The sequence below is a fragment of the Chelon labrosus genome (genome assembly GCF_963514085.1).
Source record: "Chelon labrosus genome assembly, chromosome: 4".
In the NCBI taxonomy this organism is placed as follows: domain Eukaryota; kingdom Metazoa; phylum Chordata; class Actinopteri; order Mugiliformes; family Mugilidae; genus Chelon; species Chelon labrosus.
The window spans coordinates 1,205,522-1,227,629 of NC_140340.1; the positions used below are offsets into that span (position 1 = coordinate 1,205,522).

At 40.7% G+C, this 22,108-nt stretch overlaps 2 protein-coding genes across 2 annotated transcripts in view; one reads left to right on the plus strand and one right to left on the minus strand.

Moving 5' to 3' along the window:
- Positions 1-22,108, plus strand: part of LOC311486864 (poly(rC)-binding protein 3-like) — a 123,519-nt gene that overhangs the window by 63,728 nt on the left and 37,683 nt on the right. The window contains exons 4-5 of the mRNA XM_084542882.1: positions 848-871; positions 14,459-14,491. Coding sequence (XP_084399008.1) covers positions 848-871; positions 14,459-14,491 — 57 coding nt within the window. The remainder of the gene's footprint in view (positions 1-847; positions 872-14,458; positions 14,492-22,108) is intronic.
- LOC311487426 (E3 ubiquitin-protein ligase TRIM35-like) lies at positions 4,645-6,038 on the minus strand (the record flags this gene model as incomplete). The annotated part of the gene is made up of 1 exon (XM_084543693.1): positions 4,645-6,038. The coding sequence occupies exon 1, from the start codon at positions 6,019-6,021 to the stop codon at positions 4,645-4,647; it is 1,377 nt and encodes a 458-aa protein (XP_084399819.1). The 5' UTR covers positions 6,022-6,038.

Below are 22,108 nucleotides of genomic sequence, written 5' to 3' on the forward strand. Positions count from 1 at the left end.
CTGGAACAATATTCAGATGTAAGTTTAGACTTTCTGACTCAAGGTATCTGGTCATCTGGAGAAGAACCAGGTTTATTTAGAGCTGAACACAATGATCCATGGACCAGAGAGACCTGGACCAGAGAGACCTGGACCAATGGTCACCATGGAGAATACTTCCTGGACCAGAGAGACCTGGACCAGTGGTCACCATGGAGACTACTTCCTGGACCAGAGAGACCTGGACCAGTGGTCACCATGGAGACTACTTCCTGCTTCAGTCAAGGACAAGAAATCACCTGAGGAGAAACAACATTAAAACTGAAATTAACTTTCAACGACACATCTTCTTCTTCTACAAAAACTTCTGCTTTTCTATGAATAAAATAACCACTGGTTTCATATTTTTTATATATTAAAGGACCGACAGTAAATTAACTTGTTTAGCATTTTTCTAGTTTTTTTTGCTTTTTTTAATTGAAAAACAAATCAACTCCAATTTAATTCTTTTTTTATTTAAGAGTCTAAAACCAAACCAAAAAACTACAGGTCGCCTCTTTCACCAGCTGGATGTTAAACAGTTGGGTCAAAGCCCACCGTCCAGCCTCGTGATGAATACTTACTCACGTTACTGGGTGCATCCACGTTGACACATTTTAGCTTGCGTCCAGAAATTGATCAATGCCGAAGAAACAATGTATTCATGGAGCGTCTCTCTCCTCACACATTCTTGGTTAGACCCACCGCACAGCGTCGTCAGTTAGATTCATGTAGCTGAAACTAAATCTGTCTCCGTGTACATCCGTAGGATCGGTGAGGTCTCTGATGATTATTCCAGTAACATCTCCTCTTTCTGTTTTCTCTGCAGGAAGTTGGAAGCATCATCGGAAAGGTGAGCTCTCAACTTTTTGCTTTAATTCATTATCTAGACAAAACATGTTGCTTGGCTTCAAGATAAATACAATATAAAACAAATTATAAAATATAAACAAATGAAAAATCCAAGCTAGGATATGCATCATATTTACAGTCAGTAGTAGATATATGAATGTAATAAGTATGTGTATGAATCATGGATGGCTCCTTTAAAAGTAAGCCATAAGTATAGGCCATAAGCTCCACCCCTTCCATGTTTGTGGGCGGGACTTGGACCAAACTAAAACACTAAAATACACGTCAATTTTTATTTTTTTTCAAGGATGGTTTCTGTCATTTTAGGTAATTAATATAATGTTGATGAATGTTCAAATGACAATTTTTTGGATATGTTCCGTTTTAGTTAGTTATTCGACGCTATAGAAACAGTATGTGACATCATGGCGACTACCAGTTGCCATGCCAGCCGCTAAATAAAGCTTGGGACCGTGAGAGTTGTAAAACAATATTTGAAAAATTAGTACAGAGTATAATCCAACATTTATTCGTAACAGGTGGAGGTAGAGCAGAGCGTAGTATTAACTAAACTAAAACATGAGTGAGTCTGGAGGAAGTGTGGGCGGGGCATCAATATCACGGCTCCACGTGGCTCCGCCCTCAGACCGTACTGATCAGACTCTGGATCCAAACTCACAAGATGGCGCCGCCCGTATCCCCGGGAACATAGAGTCAGTTTGACCAATGAGAGGAAGAGGAGACGTGGTGTCCATATTTATATACAGACTATGGAATAGTTATAAGTTACAATAGAAAGAAGAAAACCTGCTGGGTTTCTACCAGAAATAAAATGAATAAATAAATAAAAAATGACATAAGAAACAAATTAAAGTGCAGAATTTTTTGTCGATGAACTGTCTTGTTTTGAAGATCAGAGCCAGAGTAATCCTACAGCTCTATGAAGTTACCATGAAATCTCTATTAATAATGTGAAAATTACCAGTCAGGCCATGTCATTCCAATCTCTACTTTACTGAAAGCTGCTGCTCTCGAGGGATACGAGTCAGTTTAAATGTCGCTGTGTTAAATTAAAAAAACTGTAGGATTTATTCTAAATATGTCACAGGCAGGTTGAAGCATCATAATGACCGTTGCCCCCGCAGCACATTCGCTAACCCACGATTGGCGCCGGTTTCCTTCGGCGTATATTTAGATTCATCCCCCCCATTAGCTGCAGATCGGTGACATAAAGATGGCGTGAAAATGACATTAGTGCCTTAGACTTCCTGTTGGGTCGTGTCGGCGTGTAGACGAAAGCAGGAGCTGCTCTCCGGGGGTTTCCTGCAGCATTAAAGGAGGCTGGCAGGCGGCAGAGCAGAACGGATGTCGACTGAAGGAATTCTATCAGGTTGAACCAGGATGGTGTGATCAGGACAGGTGTGACGAGAGATAAATGTTATCCAGCTCAGAAACACACGTTATACATGCCCCACTATTGCATGAATTATGACAAAAAACATTTTTTTTAATGTATTTTTATTACTTCAAATACTTAAATCATGTAAATATTTCAAAATTATGTAAAAATTAATACATACAGTGCTTCAGAATTATTTACATTCCTTCATTAAAATGACTCAAAACATCAACAGATTTTCACACAAATCCTGAAATTTAGTAAAGATAATTAATCATGTGTTCATATCATGTCCTCCTTGTCTCCAGTATCTGCTGTGACCTCCTTGTAACTAAATGTTTCTGGTAACTGCTGATCAGTGGTCTACAGCAGCTTGGAGGAATTTTAGCCCATTCCTCAGAACAGAACCACTTCAGTTCTGAGACTGTTTATTGTTTATTGTTAAAAGGATCCCCATTAGCTGTCACCAAAGTGGGACGAGCTAGTCTTCCTTGGGTCCAAAAAAACAAAAACAAATGATTAACAATGATAATGTAAAAGCAATGAAACATTGTAGACATCATTAAAACATCATCAGTAATTATTCAAAATAAGTCATTACATTTATAAGTATTACATTCATTATTACATTCATACAGTCCATTCCCTTCTCACAAATTTAAATATTGCATTCTCAATCGGTACTTAAAAAATATTTTGCTATTCAGCTTACGTATATTCAGTGGACAATTATTCCAATGATTGATGGCACAATAAATAACTGTCCTCTTTAACCCGTTTGATTTTGGACATGGTAACATCACCTGGCCACCATCGGCTGACCTAGTCAAATGGGAATGAACCTGATCGCGTCTGACAATTTGGTTATATAAAAAAACAGGTCAAGAAGAAAATACAATGCTTCTGAAAAATGTAGTCGTATTGAAAGCCAGCCTATTCTCTGCCGTTAACCAGGAAAATTGACGGTGCATACTGATAATATTTGTTCTTATGGGACAATGTAATACCAACCTGGCAGCTCTGTTTTGGACAGTTTGTAATTTCTTTAGTTGACCCTTAAATGCTGAGGACCATACAGGTGAACAATAATCCAGGTGACATAAAATTAACGATTTAGTCACCTGTCCCACAATGTGTGTAGGGACATAAAAAAGACATTTCCTCACCATGGAGATACCACAACCCATCTTCTTCACTATGGTATCAATGTGTTCATGACAACCGACTATCAGTTATTGTGCCCAATAATTTTTCTTTGTCTACCTGTTCAATGGGTTCCCCAGACAAGTTCAAACTCATCTTTGGTGTAGACGACCCAAGATAATTGATTTAGTTTTCGAGATATTCAGTACCAACTTATTTTGTTTTATCCAATCAAAAACCATATTTAATTCAGCTGATAAAACATTGTCCAGTTCGCTGACAGTTTTTGCAGCATAATACAATGTAGAATCATCAGCATACATTTGTACAGTCGCTTTACACAAAACCGACAGTAAATCGTTCATGAAGATAGCATATAAAAGTGGTCCGAGGCAGCTCCCTTGTGGGACCCCGCAATCCAAGACCTTAGAATGAGACCAGAGCATTCTAGATTACCTATGAGTAGATTGTGATCTATGACATCAAATGGCGCACTAAAATCAAGTAATACAGCGCCAGTCATCTTAGCATTATCCATTTCCTTAATCATCTGTCATTACTGTAAGGGCGGAACAACTTGAATGGTTATGTCTGTAAGCATGTTGAAAATCTCTATTCAAGCCATTACAGTCAAAGTATTCCTGTATCTGTGAGTGGACTATTCTCTCCATCAGTTTACTAAGAACTGGGAGAATAGTGATAGGTCTACTGTTCTTCCCAGTGAGTGCTAGTCTGCTATCTTTAGGTAAGGGAATCATTTTACCTTCTTTCCAGATAGTGGGAAAAACATCTTTCATTAAGCATGCATTTAATATATGACATATTGGACCATAAACATAATCAGCTGGTCTCGCTTTTACAATACACTTTCTCATCGGGGCATCACTATCAACAATCTTCATGAAGCTCTCCATGAAAATATTTAAGGAGGCCTCAAGGTTGTCAGCAGCATACACATCAGTCCAGTCAATATCACCAAGATGTTGGTATGTTTCCTCACTTCAACTGCTTGCTTCAGGTCCTTTTATAAAGAAAGTTATCATCTCCAGCTTCAACATGTCTTAAACTCTAAACACAATGATCTACTTCCACCACCAGATATTAAATGTGTTTTCATTGGTTGCAGTGACGTACTGACCCAACACCATGACGACAAAACTACAATTTATATGATCACTGACATTGATTAGTTGTTACATTCCAATACACATTTATAATCATAATGTTTATCTCTAACTGATCTGATTCACTGGTAATATCTTTACTGGGTGTTCATCCCCAGTTCTGATGTATGGAAACATCCTCTCAGTGAAAGTGTGTGTGAAGGTGTGTATGTGTGTGTTAGTATCAAGATCAGAGAACGACAGATTTCCTCTGTTCCAGTCCAGATTCACTCTGATCCTCTGGAGCTTCTTCTTTACTGAGAGATCAGTGGGAGGAGCTGGTGGTGAATATGCTGAGTTTTTAATTCCATGGAACAATATTCCCCATAATCCAGATCGTATGAGGCCCTTCCTCTGGACAGACTCTGCTAACACACCCAGTGTCCACCATGTGGTATCTCCAACCTCAACATCCCAGCTGTGAGTCCCTGAGTTAAAGCCCTCAGAGCCCAGGACAGAACAGTAATAATCAAACCTCTCTGGATTATCAAGAAAATGTTGTTTATATCCTCCTCTCACACTGGTCAGATCTTCAGACAAGATCAGTCCTGGATGAGCAGTGTTTGGATCCAGAATGACAGGAGTGTAGGAGACCATGTCCTTCATCTTGTTCCAGATGTTGAAGGTCAGGTTGCCCAGATGTTTGGCCTGGTCTATCAGAGCTCCTGAGGGCAGCTGTGGATCATCCAGCAGGGGGCAGCGCTGGACTCTTTCCACTGCAGCCTTGTAGTTGTCCAGGAATGAGACATCTTCAGCTCTCAGCTCCTCCTCTGTGGCTCTGACTGTGTCTGAAAGAGCTGCTATCTCTCTGCTCAGAGTCTCCATCTTCTCCTTCATCATCTGACTCTTCTGCTCCTCTTCCTCCCTCAGTGCAGCCATCCTGGCCTCCTCTTCCTCTGCTAGAAACTGGTGAAGCTTCTTGAACTGCTCCTTAATCTGCCTCTCTGTGTGTCGGGCCTGGACCTTGATGTGTTTTTCTGTTTCATCAAACTTCACTTTAACTTCTTCACAAACTTTTAACTTTTCCTTTAAGTGCTCCAGAGTTTCCTGAAGGTTCTTTTTGAGTTCTGTTGCAGCTTCATCGATGGGACTGAATCTGTGGTTGGAGTGTGTTTTTGAATCTCTGCAGACGAGACACACTGGCTGCTGATGGTCCAGACAGAAGAGTCTGAGTTTCTCAGAGTGCAGACTGCAGAGAGACTCTGAAGATCTCTGATCTCTCTCCTGTAAGAAGGACTCACACAGGTTCTTCAACACCAAGTTTAAAGGTGGATCATTTCTTGAAGATCTTCTCTTACAAACTGGACACTGGTGTGTTGGATCCTCTCTCCACCAGTTCTTCAGACAAACTTTACAGAAGCTGTGGCTACATGACAGAAGAACAGGATGTCTGAAGACGTCCTGACAGACCGGACAGCAGAGATCTTCCTCTGATCTGGAAGCCATTTAATCTCTGAGTGAAGCTGAAACACAGCAGACACAAAGTCCAGTCAGCCATGGCTCTCCTCCATCTTCTACTAACTTCCCTGAAACTTCCTTTGACTTTGAGTCCTGTTTTTGGTCAAACTCACCTTCAGTGTGTGGAGAGTCAGCAGCTTGAAGCAGCAGTGTTGTAGTTTTCCACTTTTCTCTCCTGTAGCTGGACTCACTCAGAGGAAGGTGTTAGTTTGGTCTGAAGGTGAATCTGATCGTCTGTGTCTCTCTTTAGTCTCACACAAGAATAAACTGTTTCCTGGTTTGTCTCAGGTAAATCAGGTGACGGGGCGGAGCTTTACCAGATCTACTCTGATAAATGTAGAACTTTGACCTGTTAGTCAGGAGTGTTTCAGTCCAAAGGTTTTATCTTAGAGGGAGCGTCAGCTAAAGGTGTTTAATTGCAGAGTGAATTGCTCCAGTTTGTGTATGTTCATATAAATAGAGCTGTTTAAAAGTTTTTACATCATTCAGTATTCTCTGGCTTTTTGGATAAAATAACTCAAAACATCAGAAAATTTTCACACCTCCTTGTAACTAAATGTTTCTGGTAACTGCTGATCAGTGGTCTACAACAGCTTGGAGGAATTTTAGCCCATTCCTCAGAACAGAACCACTTCAGTTCTGAGATGTTGGTGGGTTTCTTCACATCAACTGCTTGCTTCAGGTCCTTCCACAACATTTCTATTGGATTAAGGTCAGGACTTTGACTTGGCCGTTCCTAAACATTCATCTTGTTCTTCTTTAACCGTTCTTTTGTAGAACCACTTGTGTTCTTGGGCTCGTTGTCTTGCTGCATGACCCAGTTTCTCTTCACATTCAGCTCATGGACAGATGTCCTGACATTTTCTTTTAGAGTTCACAGGTCAGGACAGTTCATTTTCCCGTGCTGAACAAACCTATTCCATAGAAAGAGGGTAATCACTGTAAATTCAATTACCTTTAAAAGAGAATACTGAGAGATAAGTGGAAGGAGCTGATGGTGAATATGTTGAGTATTTACCTTTAAAGAACCTTATCCTCTGCTAAAACAGTGTTTAATCTTAGAGGAAACGTCAGCTGAAGGTGTTCCAGTTCCAGTCAACAAAGAAGACATGTGCTTATGTTGTGTTAAATACTCTGAGATTAATCTGTCAAAGACTGACACAATGTTTTTGACAATATTTGTCAAAATGGTATCACATTTATTCTTCATATACGTCATAATAACTATCTTCTTCATGTTTCGTCAGTACTCACTTTATTTTTCCAGACTGTGTCATCAGTCAATCTGCCACCAGGACAGTTATTTTCTCTGTGTTCTTGTGAAACTCACTTTTTCCTCATTGAGTCCGTCTGTGATCTGATTTAACCCGATGTCTTGAGGGTCTGCAGTCTGAGGTACATGAAGGATCGATACTTAAACCTGGTCCCTTCGACAATGAATGGTAGTCCAAAGTTTAGACCGGCGGGTCACAAAGTTAAGAATTTTTTAGGTTGTCTTTGAGGCAGAGATCTTAAAAATGGGGCTAAGGAACAGTGGACCCCCTTGTGCAGTTGACGATTCTTCATATTTTTTTTTTATGTTTTCAAATTTAAATCCACATAAACATGAATCCAATATATTGTAGTGAATCGATCAGAGGAAGGTGAAAGTTGGACTCACTCTCTAAAGCTGGACACTGGTTCACTCACAGCACTAGACTATCCTAGACCCGTCCCTCCAAGCCTCCTGCACACAAAGAGGAGGAGCCGCCGCTATCGTCGCTGTGCCAATCATAAAGCTGCATGTTACACTCTGTTCCCCGTGACTGGTCGAGAGTCTAGTCAGTCCGAAGTTCACTAAGAAACTTGGACACAAGGAGGCACGCTGCAATATTATTTGAAAAGCACATACCTTTGTAAAAAACAAAAACAAAAATCCTGTGGATCCGTTCCTTTCAAAGAGCCGTTCAAAACACTGGCTCATTTGGATATTTATTTATTTTTAAGATGCCAGTGTGAGGGTTACTCTTTCTATCCAGGAAATAATCACTGTTAGGAATGATAGGGTAAGATTTGGATCAGAATCATTTTAAACGTAGCTATCCCACCAATATTGGTTGGATATCTAAGTTTAAAATGATTCTGAAATATTGATTCTAGATACTTTATGTATCCTGTGGGAAATTTGGTAAAAGTCTTTGCTTTGACTAGGAATCAGACTCAGATCAGCTGCTTTGGAGACAGCTATGTTCACCATTATACCTTTATAACACCCTGGCAAATATTACACTTTACCGGTTTTGTCATCACAAATGTGCACCCAGATGCTGCTGTTTTCTGTGGCTCATTTTGTCTTTTTGAGTCGCCAGCCACTCACTTCAAATGAAACTTGTCCCCTTTCTTGAGAACACTGCGTACTCACATGAAGGCAATGTGGACAACTCGGATGACATCACGCAATATTTGCATAACAAATGGCAACAGCTCACAACTGTGGCTCAGTTCCCATTGTTGGTGTAAAGAGCTGGTCAGTAGATTCAGTTTGTTCGTGGACTTCTCAACATTTACGTCATCCACAAATCTGTGTGCAATCATTTTTCAAGATATTCGTGGCTAAAACACTGCAGCTCCACAACAGCCACCTACTGAGACTAATATATTATTATGCCAAGAGTATGGACTCTGGTTTTAGCCAAAATGGTTAGTTTAGTAACTCGAACAAAAAAAAAAAATCCAAAAAACGCCCCCCTACTAACTGTACAAGGCACGTGTTTAGAATAAAAACACATGAACATGTGTATTATTTGAAAGTACTGAATACACAATAATAGGGTACATTTATACATAGCAATAGGAACACCTACTGAAACTTGCTTGTTGTGTTAACAATAAGCACTTTAAACCTCAGACTTCCCACCAGTCCCCTAGAACTGAAGAAGCTACTCGGATGAGTGGTGAAACAACTTCTCAAAAACCTCTATAAGTCCAGCTGCCTTTTTTGAAGAAATAAAGAAATTGGATAACCAACACACCACTTAGGTCACATGATCTCAGATTAACACACTTCCTTATGAGTCTGAACACTTTTCCTTCTTCACTTTTTTATTGTCTTACACACAGTGTTATCAGAAAGTAGATCAACACAATGACAGCAGATCACAGGTTACATGAAATACAGCTCACATCATCAGATCAGTCACATCTGGATCATCTGGCAGCTTTTCATTTGAAGAGACAAACGGCTCTGAAATCAACAACTTTACATCAAGTCTGAACCAAACCAGTCCACCTTAAAAGTGACGTGTCCACTTTGTACATCCACTTGTACATGTTCAGTTCTGGTTAAAAGTATTTGCATTTGGGATAATTTTCTACATTTCTTCACAAATTGACTCAAAACAAAAGATTTAACACAAGTCCTGAAAGTAGACAAAGAGAACCCAATCAAATGAATCATGTGTTCATATCATTCCCTCCTTGTGTCCAGTCTCTGCTGTGACCTCCTTGTCACTAAATGTTTCTGGTAACTGCTGATCAGTGGTCTACAGCAGCTTGTTTCTCAGAACAGAACCACTTCAGTTCTGAGATGTTGGTGGGTTTCCTCACATCACCTGCTTGCTTCAGGTCCTTTTATAAAGAAAGTTATCATCTCTAGCTTCAACATGTCTTAAACTCTAAACACAATGATCTACTTCCACCACCAGATATTAAATGTGTTTTCATTGGTTGCAGTGACGTACTGACCCAACGCCATGACGACAAAACTACAATTTATATGATCACTGACATTGATTAGTTGTTACAGCCCAATACACATTTATAATCATAATGTTTATCTCTAACTGATCTGATTCGCTGGTAATATCTTCACTTTATCCTTGGTTCCAATCAATGGAAACATCCTCTCAGTGAAAGTGTGTCTGAAGGTGTGTATGTGTTTGTTAGTATCAAGATCAGAGAACGACAGATTTCCTCTGTTCCAGTCCAGATTCACTCTGATCCTCTGGAGCTTCTTCTCTACGGAGAGATCAGTGGGACGAGCTGGTGGTGAATATGTTGAGTATTTACCTTCATAGAACCTTATTGTCCACAATCCGGATCGTATGTGTCCCTTCCTCTGGACAGACTCTGCTATCACACCCAGTGTCCACCATATGTAACCTCCAACTTCAACATCCCAGCTGTGAGTCCCTGAGTTAAAGCCCTCAGAGCCCAGGACACACCAGTGGCGATCAAACCTCTCTGGATTATCAGGAAGATGTTGTTTACCTCCTCCTCTCACACTGGTCAGATCTTCAGACAGGATCAGTGTTGGATGAGCAGTGTTTGGATCCAGAATGACAGGAGTGTAGGAGACCATGTCCTTCATCTTGTTCCAGATGTTGAAGGTCAGGTTGCCCAGATGTTTGGCCTGGTCTATCAGAGCTCCTGAGGGCAGCTGTGGATAATCCAGCAGGGGGCAGCGCTGGACTCTTTCCACTGCAGCCTTGTAGTTGTTCAGGAATGAGATGTCTTCAGCTCTCAGCTCCTCCTCTGTGGCTCTGACTGTGTCTGAAAGAGCTGCTATCTCTCTGCTCAGAGTCTCCATCTTCTCCTTCATCATCTGACTCTTCTGCTCCTCTTCCTCCCTCAGTGCAGCCATCCTGGCCTCCTCTTCCTCTGCTAGAAACTGGTGAAGCTTCTTGAACTGCTCCTTAATCTGCCTCTCTGTGTGTCGGGCCTGGACCTTGATGTGTTTTTCTGTTTCATAAAACTTCACTTTAACTTGTTCATAAGCCTTTAACTTCTCCTTTAAGGGCTCCAGAGTTTTAGCAAAGTTCATCATTGAGGCAAGCCGATCATTGTACACCTCCTGCACGTCCGAACCTAGAGGTATGGAAATAGATGATGCCCTGCTAACTGAACGACTGAAGTCTACATCTACGTAGTCCCCAGTTTCGTAATCCATTGAGTCCCCGTACACGACGTTTTCCCATTCCGTTTTCGACGTCATCGTTTCAGGAAATATCCGCGTCCACTCAGATCCGTTTTAGCTCGACCGAAAACGCTACTTCATATTCCAGGCCTATAGGTGGCGCTGTTTCAGTTTCAGAAATTCACCAAAAACGGAGAGGAAGAGACGGAGCATGCGCACAAATCTTGAGCGCCGTTTACAAATCTCCTTTTTTGCTCAGCGTGGTGGCACAGGAGCATGATATTTAGCCCTAGTAGCCCTAATAGGCTCAATATCTTCTCCAGCAGGAAAACTAGCATGTAGTCCGCCATTGTTGTTGATGTTGTTATGAGACGTCTCGCGGGAGGTGGAAGGCTGCTCGGGGGGGTGGCGATCACGTCATCGTTTCTCCGTTTTTGTCCATCTACACAGAAACGCTAGAGGAGCGTTTTCGAATTTCTCCACCCTAGGACCTGTTTTCAGAAAAGTGCGTTTTAGGGCGATGAGTTTACAGGATACGTGTGGACGATCGGACAAAACAATGAAAAAAAACTGCGTTTCGGCGTTTTTGCGTTTACGTGTGGACGGCCCCTTAGTCTCTGAGTGAAGCTGAAACACAGCAGACACAAAGTCCAGTCAGTCATGGCTCTCCTCCATCTTCTACTAACTTCCCTGAAACTTCCTTTGACTTTGAGTCCTGTTTTTGGTCAAACTCACCTTCAGTGTGTGGAGAGTCAGCAGCTTGAAGCAGCAGTGTTGTAGTTTTCCACTTTTCTCTCCTGTAGCTGGACTCACTCAGAGGAAGGTGTTAGTTTGGTCTGAAGGTGAATCTGATCGTCTGTGTCTCTCTTTAGTCTCACACAATAATAAACTGAATGAATCGGGTGAGGGGGCGGAGCTTTACCAGAGCTTTACCAGAACTCCTCTCATAAATGTTTAACTTTGACCTGTTAGTCAGGGGAGTGGTTCAGTTCAAATGTGTTTTGATTGTGGAGTGCCAACAGATTTTCATACAAGTCCTGAAAGCAGACAGAGAACCTAATGAAAAACATGAAACAGAAATATTAGATTAGGGATGAGGTTCTGATGCTGGAATGCAGTGTTGTGTCATCTCTGAACATGACAGTTTCTTTTACATTGACTGGAAACATTGTTTGCTGTCAACTGTTATTTGGCCTTGAAATTAACTCCTAGAGGAGCAAATGAAAGAGATGTAATAGTGTCTCACCTTCTTGAAGCAACAAACATAAGTATATATTTAATTTTTTTTTTTTTGTCTGAAACAAACAAACAAAAAACAAATATAACTTATACTTATTCAAATGTATAACATGATGTTTAAATAGGGATGTATGGCAATAATAACATTATAATTACTCTACTGTATGAACTATATGTCTGTTTTTCCACCTATTTAGTATTTCCAATATCTTATTTACGAGGAAAATGTTACTGATTACTGTCTGGAACCTGTCAGAGATGACTAAATATGAATCAAATAAATATTTGTCCCTCTTAAATGTAATAAATGCTTGGAAACAGAGCAGTAAATAGAACTCAATCACAGTCCATCACGTTGAATACACTTCCACATTCACATAGAGATGACATATGACATTAGTGGAGACAGGCTTCAAAAGAGGACACAGAACGTCAGGAGAACGTCAATGAAAACCTTCATCGGTAGCAGTGTGGTTCTGGTTGTTAAAAAACAGCAGGAACCTGAAACCATCCCCAGACCAAAGGTTTTTTTTTACAAAAAGCAAAAAAACAAAAAAAACAAACAGGAAACACAAGGCAGGATGAAATTATTAAATTCACTTTAATGCAACTACTACCTTGGGCTGGGCAGGAGTTCAACAAAACATAATCCAACATAAAGTAATCCAGAAAACCAAAAACCTAAAAGAACCCAGAGAGAACACAAGGAAATAACTAGAAACTACGACGGCAAAAAATAATAAAGAAAAAAATATTAGAACTGAGTGGGAAACCATACACATCTGAAACCAAACTGTAAGAATAACACAAACCAGAGAAGAAACTATCAAAATAAAACAAGAAGAACATCCCAAACACAGTAAATGTCCAGAACTGAAACTCACCTGTCCGGTGTCCATGGAAAAGGAGAAGGATGTGGCAAACAGGATATCCTGAATATGTAGCATCATCAAATGTTTCTCGTTTCAAAGTAAAACACAAATTTTCACAATAAAACTGCTCTGTGTATCACTGTCATTTAGTGAAACGGACATAACGTCATAGTTATCACATGTCAACACCATGACGGCTGTGTGTCCATCAGAAGGACACCCTTACTGAGCTTTGCAAACTCATGTCACATTCGTATCGCCTGTTAGCTGCCTACAGAAGCTCGGTGGGTGAAGATGCTGGGGGGCGTCCCGTTGGGCGTCCCATTAGTAGGCGGGAAGCATTGCTGGTTCATTCTTCTCACCTGCTTCCAATATAAAGGAAGAGTCCTACATTATTAGACATAAGTAAGCAGTTTATAAATGCTTTAATTTACAACATGTTTAATAGTTGAATTTTCATACTTTGCTAATGATCAGTTTATCATTTATAAATTAAATATTAAAGTATTTACCAAATAGTTATTAATGAAGTATCAGTAGTTTAATAGATGATTTAGAAATGATTAATAAACTATTTAAATCTTATTATTTACAAATTTATTAATAGTTACTGAGTGAGTTAATAAATGGTTATAAAGATGTATTCTGACTGAGATTCATGATTAATTCATGTGCTTATTAAACATTTAGTAATTGTTAATGAACTCTTTCAGCGAGCTCATCTTCTCAACAGAAAAACACAGAGTTAATGAAAACTGAGATATTTATTTCACTGAACACTGGATAGAAGATAAAGAAACCAGTGCAATCTTATAAGAGAACATTTTCTGTAGACTTCCAGAAATATAACTGCAGTAAAATTACACTAAATCTAAACAATCTCATATAGAAAGTAGCTTTCTTTCTTTCTGTTACGTGTAAAAATTGTGTCAACAATTATAATAACATAATAAAATATTCTACAGTGTCAAAAGGTAAGGGAGGTAAAGATGTGTAAAGGTCGTTCTTTTGGGAATTGTGTGAAGGAATAGTTTCACTTTTTGACTTTTTGAGAATTCAGGAGCGAGTTCCCTGAGATTATTGCAGATTACCACCAAGAGCATTCAAGAGTTGTAGCTCTTTTCAACCAGCTGACTGACCAGTGGGTCTTTCAGAGTCTCCAGTGGACCTTTTTTTTGTAAACATCTGATCATAACTTTAGATAAACATGTGTAATATTTGGATTCTTTTTAGTGGTAGCGTTGTCAGATTGTTCAAGAGCAACCTTTAATAGATGTTTTCTAATAATTACTTAAAGTCTTTCTTTCAGTTTGGTTTCAGTTGTTTGACATTCTCTCCTAATGCATCGTTTTCTATATTTGACCAGCTTGCATGGAGATCTTTTGCAGACATTTAGAGTTGTCTTCTTGTCTTTCCACAGAAAGGAGAAACAGTGAAGAGAATACGAGAAGAGGTAAGACTCTGCCTCCCATCCCTGTCCCCATCCCCATCCTCGCTGTTCTTTCATCTCTTCTGCCTCCCATTAATCCGTGGCAAGCCTCCAGCTCTCGTGCCTCCCTGATAACTGCAGCATAATCTTAAAGCAAAGCAGCGACGTGCGACTCCATGCTGAGAGACGAGATGTATGAGCGCCATTTAATCTTTAATAGTTTAATCTTTGTCGGCTGTGTCTAAAATAATAAGGGTCTTCATCGCTATCTTCAGGAACACTGAGAGTGTCAGAAAAGTAGAGACGTAGCGATGCCAGTTAAATATCTGAAGGTGTGTTTAGTGTTTGTGGCTGCATGCTGGGATGTTAGCCAGCCTGCCAATTACATATTTAGTCGCTCTTCGCTGTCAGAAGCCTTTTAAGTGGGAGATTTGAAGCTGTAGGTGTAAAGCTTTGCTGTGGAATATCTGTCTTCTCTGTCTTTCTGTCTTCTTCAGGGAAATATGCACCTCCTTCAGACCTCACATTAACATCTGGTCTAATCTGTCCATCTCTAAGTCCATGTGTGTCCACCTGGTCTTAATATAAACGTGTCTCCACATGCGTCCCCAGCCAGCACTTGAGATCTGATCTCAGTTTGTGTGTCTGTAAATAAGCAGCGCCATCATGTGGTCAGTAGAATATTGTACCAGCTGCTGTCTCTAGTGTTCACACCTGGACGTGTTTAACCTGGACACTAAAGACCAGATCAGTGTTCACACCTGGACCTGTTTAACCTGGACACTAGAGACCAGATCAGTGTTCACACCTGGACCTGTTTAACCTGGACACTAGAGACCAGATCAGTTTTCACACCTGGACCTGTTTAACCTGGACTCTAGAGACCAGATCAGTTTTCACACCTGGACCTGTTTAACCTGGATACTAGAGACCAGATCAGTTTTCACACTTGGACCTGTTTAACCTGGACTCTAGAGACCATATGTTAATGAGACATCTGAAAGGAGCTTTTAAAACTTTAATCCAGATCAGATGTGAAGAAGAACGCTGGTTTCTTTCCTCTCACAGACGCCTCATTTACAATCAGGTCATTGCTGCAGCTGCATGAATACTTAAACATGTGGATCTATAACTTCAAATGGTGTGAATTCATCTTGCTGAAAGCGCAGCACAGCCACAGCAGTGACTTGCTAATGTATTCCACGCCTAATGTGAATACTAGAGATAAATGTATACGTGAGCAAAGATGCAGGGATTCCCGGAGGCGAGCCACTGTGAAGCCAAGATGACATTTGTGAGAGAGTAATGTGTGTTTTGAACGTGTGCGTGCATTTCTTCGGAAATGACTTCCTCATATCACACTGGACAAACAAGGAGGTGTTATGTCACCAGATCCTCATTGTTATGTTGCAGAGGCACTCCAGAGTCTCTGCAACTATCCACAGGCAAAATAAAAGCTCCTGCATTGGTGCGTCAGCAGCATGATATGTGGTAAACTATTACATTTTTAGATTTTATTTAAAATTCAGTGTTGGGCTCAAAATAGGTCACGAACAGCTTCTGGTGAGTTGCATCAAGAAAACAATGAGCTTCTTTGTTTTAATGAGACCAGGTTTACTCGGTTCAGTCTCCGGCTCGCTTGGAAAGAAATGTTAAAAAATAAACCACTAATGGGGTTGGTGGTGGTTATCACTGATGCCTCCCAGCCAGTAGGTTCTGGGTTCTAATCCAGGCCGACTGGTTCCTTTCTGTGTGGAGTCTGCATGTTCTCCCTGTGTCTGCGTGGGTTCTCTCCAGGTTCTCCAGTTTCCTCCCACCGTCCAAAGACATGCTGGTTAGGTTCATTGGTGATTCTAAATTGGCCGTAGGTGTGAGTGTCTCTCTGTGTTAGCCCTGTGATAGACTGGAGACCTGTCCAGGGTGGACCCCCCCTCTAGACCAATGACAGCTGGGATAGACTGGAGACCCCCATGACCCTTCACAGGACAAGAGGTTACAGAAGAGTGTGTACTATAATTGGTAATGCATATAGAGCACTATGTAGTATTAATAATTGTGCAAATAAATAGTGAAATGGCAGAACAGTTGTTTAACCCGACAGTGTTACATACAGCACATACTGTACAATAGTAAAAAGAGCCTATGGAGTCAACAGTAGTGCAAAACATTTTCATATTTATATATAAGTAATTGAACAGGTCTGAAGTAGAGAGCAGCAGATTCTTAATCACATTTAACCACTGATGCTGTTTTCGCTTTTTATCACTATTCTTAAAATAAATATCAGAATAAAAGTACTAAAACTACTGAAAGTGAGACAAACTACGTCATTAAATAAACAGCCCATAAAATACCCAAACATCTAAATAACCTTACGCTCAGCGCTACAGAGAGGCTCAGACAGGAGAAAAGGAACTCTGAGCAGGAAGCAGAATATTTAAACGGATATTTTCATCTCAAGGACGAAACCACAACACTGAACACACTGTTACTGGATTTCTAAACTTCCATTACTCTGATTTATTCTCCAACCTCCTCCTGCCTCCGTCCCGCTCTCATTGCCTATGCAAACTGACGGATTAGCTCATGTTTCTATCTTTGTGAGACCCTTCCATTGACATAATACGTTCCTGAAATCTTTTTCTAACTTTATCTCATCCTTTATCTCATCCACAAACTTTTTTCTAACCCTAAAAACTTAACCATGAGCATAAATATATAACAACTGTAATTTTAACCTGAACCAGTACGAAGTGTTGCCTAAACTTAAACCTAAGTATTTAACTTTCACAATTATTTAAACTTTCTCAAAAATGTCTAAGTCCCTGTGTCTCCACTTGGTCTTAATATAAATGTGTCTCCACATGCGTCCCCAGCCAGCACTTGAGATCTGATCTCAGTTTGTGTGTCTGTAAATCAGCAGCGCCATCATGTGGTCAGTAGAATATTATACCAGCTGCTGTCTCTGATGGATCTCTACCTACCGCTGGATCAGAACCATCAACAGCTGCTTGTTGACTTGGAGACATGATCCAGATTTTGGAACGAAGTCAGATGAGTCAAATGTGTCCTGGGTGTGTTCACACCTGGACTTTAATCTTCCTAAATCCTTTGTGATCAAATTGCCCAGGACAAGATGTTAATGCAGGTTAGGGTTAGGATCTGAACGGTGCCTATAATTCAACAAATAATCTAACTTTCCAATTAAATAATTAAGCTTAGGTATCTGGAGTACAGTTCAAATAAATCTACTTTATTATATTATTCCATTTTGAATGTTACTATACCATGTTTCAGGTCCACTTTTATAATTTTAGGATCTTTTAAACTCAATTAAAACAAAAAGGAGTTATTACCATACATAGACGAGTTGATGCCATTTAGACTAATACTTGTGCACTTATCTGAACTTTTAAATATTGTGCCCAGGTGTATATTGTGAGTCCCCTAACCTAGTTGTAACCTTTACTCTAAAATCAAGTCTTAACTTGTTCTAACCCTAAGTTGGTTGTTGTCCCCTTGAACTTAATAAAAACATGACCACGCATACAGAAGGTCAATACTTAGTAGGGATGTCCCAATCGGTATCCAATGACTGGATCAGTATTGGTCCAGTATCTGAACCCAGTGTTTAACCAGTGTGTGTTGTGTAGATCAGTGGTTCTCAACCTTTTTTCAGTGATGTACCCCCTGTGAAATATTTTTTCAGCCAAGTACCCCCTAACCAGCGCAAAGCATTTTTAGTTGAGAAAAAAAAACAGAGACTTAAAACAGAGCACTGTGCCATCAGTGTCTAATTTATTAAACTTTTTAAATGTTAATAGGCCTAATCCAAAAGATCTGTTCTCAAAAAGAAATCATTAACTTAATTTTAAATAAAAGCAGAAATTGCTAAAAATAAAAGTATTTATCATCTTAAAATATCTTTTTAAGAATCAAAAAGAAGACTGACATCTTAACATTACAAACTGTCAACACTGAAAAAAAAGTCAGGTGGCTTACCGACGTGACATCCATGTTTTGTATTAAGATGACGCTGCAGATGTGCTGGCTTCATGCAACTGTTAGCTAATTTCTCCCCACAGAAAAAACACACCTCGACATGCACACAGACTCTCTAATAAAACAGAACAGAGCAGAATAATCCAGTTGAACGACAGGACTGTCCATCCCTCTTCAACTCCAAATGAAGAGTAATGAAAACGCCCTCCCCACGCTGAGACAGCAAGACAACATGCTGCTGCACTCACTAGGGCTGGAGGGGGAGGAAAGGGGAAGACGAGAGACGAGGAGGAAACAGGGGAGACAGAAATGACTAGGAGTAGAGTGACAACCCAATAGGAGAGAGTGACCAGAATTGATTTACAGTCGGTCATCACATCCATGTGATCTGACTTCAGCAGACAGAACACAGATCTTGGTTTCTTCCTTTACCAGTAGGATACATCTAATATTAATATTTTCATAATATTTCAAATGTTTCATTTTCATTTCATCATAAAGCAGATTGAAGATGAGAAATACAGCACTCCTGTAAATGTATTCAAACGTGAATGTGCTGTTGAACAACTTTCTGGACGACTTTGCTGGACGTTAAGTTATCAGAACCACTGATTGTATCTAGAGACTCCTCCTAACTTCTGTTTGATTCATCACTGGTCAAATAGGTGGAGCGTGGGTGGAGCCAAGGCTAAGGACAGCTAGCAACCTGTTGTTGTCAGCTGGAAATTGTTCCCATCTTCTAACTGGAGAGGGCGTTAACCTTTCATTAGAGGAGTGTGAATAGCCAGAATCACATTGGCTTAACAACTGTGATGGGGAAAGACAACCTGATTTAAGCCTTAACAATTCCTCTTTGTGTGCACAAAGATCGGACTCTGCCGAGTGCAGGTCTGCTAAGTAGCGCATAGCTTTCTTATTGGCCGTTTGTACCTCATGGAGGAGACAAGCCGTTTGTGCTTTAAGGGACTCTACTTCTTTCTCTCGGGCTACTTTGCTCTGAAAGGCTTGCCTGGATTGCCTGTGAAAGTTCAGAAGCAAACATCTTAACAATGGGCCTTTGGATGCAGTCTGTGCATCACACCTGTCCTTCAGCAGAGAATCTATCTCATCCCTGCACCCACTGAAATTCAACTTGCTAATGAATTCAGGGTAGCCTGGGTTTAGGCTCTGTGCAAGGGAAGAAATGAATTGCTCTACACAGGGGTTCTCCATTGTTATGTGGGATAGAGGTGTCAAAAACAACAACAAACCAATGGGGTTAGCAATGCTATGCTAAGTAGCGATGTAGCGTCTAAGGCTAGAAAGTGAGCTATGGCACCATCTAGTGGCTCTAGTGGACACAACAAATTTGGTAACACAGTAAATGCAAATTTAGTCACATGCAATAACTGAAATGCCTGGCGGTGACAGTTAGAGACGTGATTCTAAGTTAACTTGGGCTGGAATGCATGGCAGTAACAACTAAGTATATAACTTTATGTTTCACAGGGCTGGTAGCACACTGTGGCTCTATCTCAGACTCCTTATCTTTCTTATGCTGAAATGCATGGCAGTAACAGCCGGCACAAGTTCTTTATGTCACAGGGCCGATGGCACGCTGTGGTTTAAATCAACAGGGGAGAGCTTAAATTAACAAGAAACAGCTTGACTGGATTGCATGAATACGTGGTATTCAAATACAGAAATTCTTATAACTACGAAAAGTAGGTTCAACTTGTATTAGCTTGCAGAAGCAACTCTTAATGTACCACTATGGGACTGAAAACGGTAGTTATTAATAACGCATTGTTAATAATTTATCAATTTATGAATCTCATAAATTATCACCACACTGCACCCGTTTGTAAGTACAACTGGACATCTACTCCTGTGGTAGACTAGTGGGATTGAACATTAAGACTAAAAAGTCTAAAAGTTGTTCAAAAATATCTTTTGCTTCGGCCAAAATTATGCTGAAATTAATATTGCACAATTATGAACAATTGCCCACAGTACTCCGCCTCACACGGGGCACCATTTATGTTGGGCCTGGGTACTAAGGCACTCAATATTGGGGTTTGGCTATCATGAATAATAAATAATTATCAAAAAGAATTATTTATTATATTGACAGGCGGATCGGGGCGGCATCTGCAGTGATGCGGATGCTTAACCGGTCTGTCGTGGTGAAGAGAGAGCTAAGCCGAAAGGCGAAGCTCTCAATTTACCGGTCGATCTACGTCCCAATCCTCACCTATGGTCATGAACTTTGGGTAATGACCGAAAGAATAAGATCGCGAATACAAGCGGCCGAAATGAGTTTCCTTCGCAGGGTGGCCGTGCTCAGCCTTAGAGATAGGGTAAGGAGCTCGGACATACGGGAGGAGCTCAGAGTAGAGCCGCTGCTCCTCCACGTCGAGAGGAGCCAGTTGAGATGGCTAGGGCATCTGGTAAGGATGCCTCCCGGACGCCTCCCTGGAGAGGTGTTTCGGGCATGTCCCACCGGAAGGAGACCTCGGGGCCGACCTAGGACACGATGGAGGGATTATATCTCTCGTCTGGCCTGGGAACGCCTGGGGGTTCCTCCGGAGGAGCTGGCTGAAGTGGCTGGGGAGAGGGCTGTCTGGGTTTCCCTGCTGAAGCTGCTGCCCCCGCGACCCGGACCCGGATAAGCGGGAGAAGACGAGACGAATTATTTATTATTAAATAATTGGATCTGAATTACTAGATCACCTCGGGGCACCACCCTTCTAGGAAGGGAAAAGATAGCCAATCAATCAAATCAGTCTCATAAATTATACTAAATTGTCAATTTGGATTTCTGATTAATAATTAACTTAATAACTATAACCAAAATCACCACATTAACAACTAGTTAAAGTTGAAGGAATTTGGAGTTCTTCTTTTAAACAGACAGGTATGTTTAAAAGACATTTATTAACAAGAATAAAAGTAAACATACAATCTAACTACAGTGTACTCTATACAGGTGTGCGTGGGTGTGTGTGTGTGTCAAAATGGCCACTGGTTGTGGGTGTGTCAAGATGGCCGCTGGTTGTGGGTGTGTCAAGATGGCCGCTGGGGCCTTGAGGCCTTGAACACAAAGGAAACAAGATGGCTGCTGAGTGGGGACACTCATGTGCCATGTGCTGGCTGAATGCCTTAGTGGAATGTGATAAGAGTCTATCAGGTGCCAGGTTAGAGAAAGGATGGTTAGTTGAGCATGCAAGAGACCCTGAGTCTATGTGTTGGATAATCTAAACTAACATCAAATCACTATACTGTAACAACTCAATATAAACAAACATCACATCAAATCAACGTTTCTAGTTCAAAGCTTAGCTTAGCTTAACTAGGCCCAGGTCATACTACCAGATTTGGTGGAAAAGTCAATTTCTGGTGTGTTGCTCCTGTAGCTGGTGATTCCTGATGGAAAGGCCAAGCTGGGAAAAGTTGAAGTCCTTACTGTGTATTCCTGATGGCAGACCTTGGAGGGAAACCGGCCGCTCCTTAAAGTCCTTTGAAGTGGCTTGTTAGTTGCTCGGTGCTAACTAGCTGTGGCTCCTGTTGGTTGGGAGTTTAGCCTGCAAACCTTCTGTTTGCTGGCTAAAAGAGCTGGTGCAGATTCCTCAGCAGGATCTCGCTTCGCTGCTGTAAGGA